At 29.6% G+C, this 7,024-nt stretch overlaps 1 protein-coding gene across 1 annotated transcript in view; it reads right to left on the bottom strand.

Annotated features, from left to right (window-relative positions):
• Positions 1-6,665, bottom strand: part of LOC131694995 (heterogeneous nuclear ribonucleoprotein R) — a 60,581-nt gene extending 53,916 nt beyond the window's left edge. The window contains exon 1 of the mRNA XM_058983536.1: positions 6,395-6,665. Coding sequence (XP_058839519.1) covers positions 6,395-6,437 — 43 coding nt within the window. The 5' untranslated portion in view covers positions 6,438-6,665. The remainder of the gene's footprint in view (positions 1-6,394) is intronic.
• Positions 6,666-7,024: the final 359 nt, after the last annotated feature.

The raw sequence follows: 7,024 nt of genomic DNA on the forward strand, positions 1-7,024 counted from the left end.
GACCCCGATTACTCCTTTGTGTGCCGACTCGTTCATAAATTTGTTAAATATTGTTGCGAAATGTTGTGAAAAATATTCTAAAATTTGCTAACCACCTGTGCGAAAAACTTTGTCGAATATTGTGTCGATTTTTTAAAAGATATTTGAAATAAGAATTGTAAATTTGTATGCGACGAAATTGATGTAAACTATTTGCGAGACTTTTCCTTAAAATTTGTTTCGAAAATTTATCATAAATTCATAAAAATAAATTTGGCTTTAAATCGTCCTGATTTTTTAAAATTATGTTTCTTAAGTCAATAATAAGTCATTTGTGTGTTTCTGCCACACCTGCCATCGTGTCATTCGTTTTCCTATAAATCTAGCTAGCTGTTCTTTTTCTATTGGACAAAATTAAGACAAAGTCTGTTATTTTTTCGTGTCATAAGTAAAAGGCGTAAGAACTCCCAATTTTGATGGTTTAATACGTTTATTATTCAGGACTTCGTATTAATCAGTATTTAGGTGAATCTCAAAATGGCCACTTCAAAATGGCGATTTCCGTCTGCCTATGCGCGCGAAACATGGACCGAAAATTACGAGAAAAAAATGTTATAATTTCTTAAAGTTATTAAAACTCTGTACGACTAATTACTTAATTTCCATTAAACAATTACGTTTTTTTCACCTTTTTCACTTGAATCAAGCTTAAAATTTATCAATAAAAAATACTAGTTTTAAGTAGAAGCCGTACAACATTACACTACCTTCAAGAACTTATAATGATTTTTGATTTCAGTTTATTACAAGACACTGCCGGCTCGTAGTTTTCGAACCATGATTCGCGCGCAGAGCCAGACGGTGATCGTCATTTTGAATTTTACACAGATACTGATTTTTACGATATCTTAATAATAAACGAATTTAACCATGAAACAGGAAGTTCTTACGCCCTTGAAATTATTCCAATAAAAAATAACAAACTTTGCCTTATTTTCGTCCAAAAGAAAAAGAACCTTTCTTTAACATATTTAGTATTTTTTCAGTAATTGAGTGTATTTTTAGGAGTCTTGGTATTTCTAATATCAAATATTTTATTGCATATGTAACATATTTAGTATTTTTAATGTTTTAAGATTTGTTTTCCTATCAGTATTTTTAGTAGTTCTAGAATTTTTAACATTTTTAGTGCTTCGGATATTTTAATGAGATTCACATTTTTGGCACATTTTGCATTTCTGGTATTTTAAAACATCAAATAATCCTGAACATTTAAGAAATTGACATTTTTGGTATCTTTGGTATTTTTCTTTGTATTTAGCATTTTGGTTTATTTAAGTAACTGCAGCATTTTTAGCGAATTTTACTATTTTAGTAGCTTAAGTATTTTTAGTATGTTTGGTGCTGTTGATATTTATATTATTTTGAATATTTTGGAGATTTTTGGCGTTTTCAATATTTTTTGGAATTTTTAGCATTTTTGTAGTTATAATATCTAAAGCATTTTTGGCACATTTAGCATTTTAGTATTTTAGTGTTGTTAGTATTGTTAGCCTTTCAGTATTTCTAGTCTTTCCAGGATCGCTAATATTTCTGGTATTCCTAATATTTGTAGTATTTCAAGTATTTTTAGTATAATTAGTATTTTAAAAATTTTGCATTTATCGTATTTCAAGTATTTTCGACTATTTTATTGCTTGAGGTGTTTTTCAATATGTTCAACATTTTTGATACATTTCGCATTTTTAGTATTTTAGTATATTCAGCAATCTAAGAGTTTTAAGATTTTTGCATTTCTTGGCATTTTTAGTATTTTTTTCGAATTTTTAGCATTTAGTTTTACTTGTATTTTAACAATTTTAGTGCCTTCGATATTTGGAGTGAATTTAACATCTTTGGTATATCTTGCATTTTAGTATTCTTAGCCTATTATTATTTTAGTATTCTTAGCCTATTAATCTGAGAATTTTTATATTTTCAAATTTGTAGCATTTTTGATATTTTTAGAACTTTTTTTTGTATTTTTAGCATTTTTAGAATTGTCAGTAATATTAGTATTTTTAGATAATTAGATAATTATAGTACCACTAGTATTTTTTAGCATTTTTTGTAGAGTTTGTATTTGTGGTATTCTTAGCATTTCTAGGGCATTAAGCATGTTGAATTTTTTAGTATTTTTAGCAATAATGTATTTTTAAGTATTAGTAGAATTCTAAGTATTTTTTGTATCTAGCATTTTTTGTATTTTTGGTCAATTCAGTATTTTTGTATCTTTAGTACTTTTAATGTTTTTAGTATTTTTATCATTTTTAGTGTTTTTAGCGTTTCTAGTACTATTAGTATTCGCAGTTTTTTAGTATTACTAGTAGTTTTAGTACTTTTAGCATTGCTAGAATTTTTAGCGCTGTTAGTATTTTTAGTAATTGAGTATTTCTTAACAGTTTGAGTACTGTTATCATTTATAGAATTCTTTTAGTATTTATGGTCTTTTAGTACTTTTAATTAACTTATAAATCTGTATGTTTTGATATTTTAGCATTTGCCGCATTTTTGGTATTTTGATTACTACATTGATATATTTATTTAAACATTTTAGTAACATTAGTGTTTTTAGTAAATTTGATAAGTTTAGTGGCTTTATTATTTATTGTAGTTGCTTTGTTATTTTGCATTTTTAGTGTCATTTTTGGTATTTTTAGTACTTTTTTGCATTTGAAGCATTTTTAGTAACATTAGTATTTTTAGTAAATTTGGTAATTTTTGTGGCTTTATTATTTTTTGTAGTTCTTATAGTTGTAGTTTCTTCAACATTTTTTTGTTGTTGATATTTGTAGTACTTTTAGTATTTCTGGTACATATTTCCGAAAATTGTTAGTATCTAGTCTAGTCTAGTCTACACATACACAGCCAATACATGTAGGGATCCTGGAAAATTGCAGACATTCGTCCACAATTTTTCTTGTCATTATTAATGTTTGTGGCACATATTGAATATGACACAAGCATTAAAGCGGCCAGGCCAACTGTGCAGCGTACAAAATAAAGATGATTCAAAATTATACGGCAATCAAATTATTCATTCAATTAATAATTTAATCAACGGGTTATTTTGAACCTTGAATAAGGAAGAAACGTGGACAACCGTTTCAATTTGATGGGGGTTTGATAAATCATTGGGAGTGACTTTGCTAAGAGAGTTAATGTCACTCCTTTGGTCCTAGGTTCCTGGGATGGGACAGAAGTATTTCCGAAAATTTATTGTATTTTTAAATATTAGTAAAATTCTATTTTTTTGCCTCTTCAGCATTTTTGGTAATTTTGGTATTTTAGTATCTTTAGTGTTCTTAGCAAACGAAGTAGTTTTAGTTCCTTTGGCATTGTTAACATTTTTCATATTTACAGTATTTTTAGTATTTTAGTTATTTTTGTATTTTTAGCATTTTGATTTTATTTGCATTGTTAGTATTTTTAAAGGTTTTTAAGGTATTTTAGATATTTTAAGAATCAATAACGTTTTTCAATTTTTTGGTACTTTTTTCACCTTTAGTATTTTTAGTGTTTTTTTTTATTTTAAGCATATTAAAAAAATTTTAGTCCCATGGGTTTTTTTGCAGTGCTTAAAATTTTTGGAACATTTCGCTTTTTTAGTAACAGTAGTATATTCAATAATCTGAGAATTTTGAGATTTGAGCATTTCGAGTAATTTAAGCAGTTAGTTATCGTATTTTTAGCTTTTATAATTTCTAGTAATTTTTTTTCTAATTTGTAGTGCAATGGGTATTTTTAATCAGTTTAACATTTTTGGCACATATACTTAGTAAACTGAGAATTTTCATATTTCAATATTTGCAGCATTTTTGGTATTTATAGCATTATTTAGAATTTTTAGTAAATTTAGTATTTTCAGTAAATTTGGTAATTTTAGCAGCTTTAGTATTTTTGTTGTTTTTATAGTTGTAGCTTCTTTAGTATTTTTCGCGATTTTAGCATGTTTAGTGCTATTAGTATTTTGAGTGTTATTGGTATCTTTGGTATTTTTTATTATTATCCAAATTTGAAGTATTTTTTGTATGTTTAGCTTTTTTTTTATTTTCAGCATTTCTTTTAAGTTTTAGTTACCTTGATATTTTTAGAATTCTTAGTTTATAATTTTCAACATTTTTAGTATTTTTAGTAATTCTAGTATTCATAGCATTTTTAGTATTCTCAGTATTTTTGCTTTCTTAGTATTTTTAGAATTTTCAGTATTTTTGGTATTTTTAGAATCTTTAGAATTCTCACTACATACTTCTAAAGATTGCTATTCTACTTTATTACTTTTATCATTTTTAATATTTTAAGAATTTCGAGCATATGTAATATTTTAAGATTTTTTTATATTGTTGGGCATCCATCATATCCATAGTATTTTTAGTATTTTTAGAGCCTTTAGTTTCTAATAGTTGATAAGTGTCTTAATATTCTTCTTCCTCTTTTAGAATTTTAGTATTCTTGGTATTTAATAAATGATAATTAATCTTAATAGTTAGTAAAGAAGCATTTTTATTATTTTTAGTATCTTCAGTACCTTTTATAGCGGAGAGCATAGCGTAGTTGGTTAGACGATTGCCTTGTACGTAGATAACATAGGATCGATTCCCAACTCCGCAATTTTTTGTATGTGTTATATTTTATTGTTGTGTTGTTTATTTTGGCATTCTGGTGTTGTTAGTATTTTTATGTTTTCTCCATGCCATTTTTAGTAATTTACGCATTTCTGGTATTTATTCGGAATTTGTTAATATTTTTTATAAGTTTGATATTTTCAGTAATTTTGGTATTTTTAATATTTTCGCCATACACTTTCGTTATTTGTAGTGTTGATATTTTGAGTATAAGAACTGTTGATATGTTTGTTTATATTATTTCCGATTCTGTACAATTTCGTGTAAAGACCAGGTCAAGTAAAAACTTAAAATAATTAACAATTTGATCTTAAATCGATTTAGATCTGTTAACGATTCGTTTTTGATTCGGTTCAAATTATTTTCATTTAATTCGCTTTTAATCGATGAGATTCGTTTACATTTGATTTTCTTTTATCCTTAAGATTCTTTAGATTTTTTGTACTCCCTAATTTTTTCGAAATTTACATTCTTCAGATTCCAAATCGAAAAAAATTAAGCATCGCTTGCACCAAAAATACTTAAAATTAATTATTTTCCTTAAATTTTCGTTTTCTTTAGATTTTTTAAATTTAGATTCTATAAATTGGTTCGATTTTCTAGACTCTAAATTCTCTTTAAATTCTACTGATCTTTCACGGGAAAACGTTGGCAATTCGAAGGTATATTCGTGTTCCTCCGTGGACTGTCAATTATTTGTCTTTCAGCACCTCCAGAATTAAAAGTTTTATATTTCTGCGACATATTTAATGAAAGTTTGAAACATAAAAAAGCGGAGCCTCGCTATTTCAGAAGCCGGAGAATACTTTCCAGAAAGTTCGAAAATATATTAAAAAAGTAAATCTTGAGACATTATAGATTCTTTCTATTTATAAAATTCGCTGGAATTGATTATTTGATGAAGAACTTAGTTTACAGGGTAAAATTCGATGCCAATGTTAATGGTTCCGACCAGATATTCGTGATACCATTAATATCCTTGTTTATTCCTATTATTGATCGTTCCACACCTACAGGATTGAAAGGTTCAATCATGTGAATAGGGGTTGAAATAATGTTATTCAGAGATTAGAAGGGTAAGGATCATATTTCAGCATTGAAATGTTAAAATGTGTCCGATCCAACAACTTTCATTAGCAAGAACACAGAGAATATATCCAAGACTTCAGAAAGTTTGAAAATCAAAAAAAAGGAAGCGATATTCACAAAAAAGTTTAAGCCACATACATATAGGATCACACTGGTTTTGCACTGGAAGCGGGAATGAAACACGTCCAGTGGCTTGCTCTTCTGCTAGAAAATGCAACATCGGTGCAATCCACTGCCCGGGGGTTTTCAATGAAAAACGACATTATTTTACCCCCAATGCATTCTACCAGCCGGGCTTAAACTGCGTACAGACTGGAAGAGTGCCAGTTTTCGCAAAAGATTTAGCGTTCACCGCAAGAATCGCTCCATTAAATCGGGTAATCTTGGCCAGAATTCACGTTGATTTTGGCTAGCACCGAATCAGACTCTACCTAGTCTAGTATAGAGCCTTCTAGTAAGAGCGCGACCAAGAAGGATACGAATCCAAACGAGCATAAATTTTACGTATATCCAGAATGGAAATGTATCAGAGATTCCTGCTCGTTCGATTACGTCAAATTAATCATCTAATATTTCTCCCAATCGACTAGCAATCCCAAAACAATTGGAACCCCTTCCACACAATTTTATACTCTGCCACTTTCAACACTCAAACCACATACCTTTGCACGGTTTTCTTCCCCTTGCCGGAGCTCCAGTTTCCATGCCGAATCCCTAGCGGGAAGGGTGCCCCAAGAAAATGTACTTCCTTCTTCCGGTAAAATTTCTTCACCCGCAAAATTGCACCAACCAAACGCCGTCACGTGCGGGGGACCGCTGGTTTTAGAATTTTTCACTGATGATCCGTGGATAACTGAACGCTTCTACTTTTTTTTTGGTAGAGGAAGTTTCACCGGTCTAACCGACCAATTACCGCAGCCTCCGTGTACGTGTTTGACAGCTCTAACCGAAAGCGAAGAAAAACGAAAACTGCAGACCGGCGGCAATCATGGTGCACTGCGATTCGAAGAAAAAAGTTGCGCTGCAGCTTTCCGTTGAAAAAAAAAACTAAAAACTTATTCGAATCGATGTTGTGTGGATTGTATAGGGGATCTGTCGGGGGAACGGTTGAACTAAATAGGACAGAACAGACTGGAAGGGTGCCAGTTTTCGTTTTTGCAAACCCAATATTGTTTACCGCAAGAATCGCTTCATTCAATTGGAAAATCTTAGCCGAAAGTAATGCTGTTTTTGGCCTGCACTCCGCTTTGAGTCAGAACACTCTATTGAGGGGCGATAAATTATGCTGACTA

Source organism: Topomyia yanbarensis, chromosome 1 (assembly GCF_030247195.1).
Source record: "Topomyia yanbarensis strain Yona2022 chromosome 1, ASM3024719v1, whole genome shotgun sequence".
NCBI lineage: Eukaryota > Metazoa > Arthropoda > Insecta > Diptera > Culicidae > Topomyia > Topomyia yanbarensis.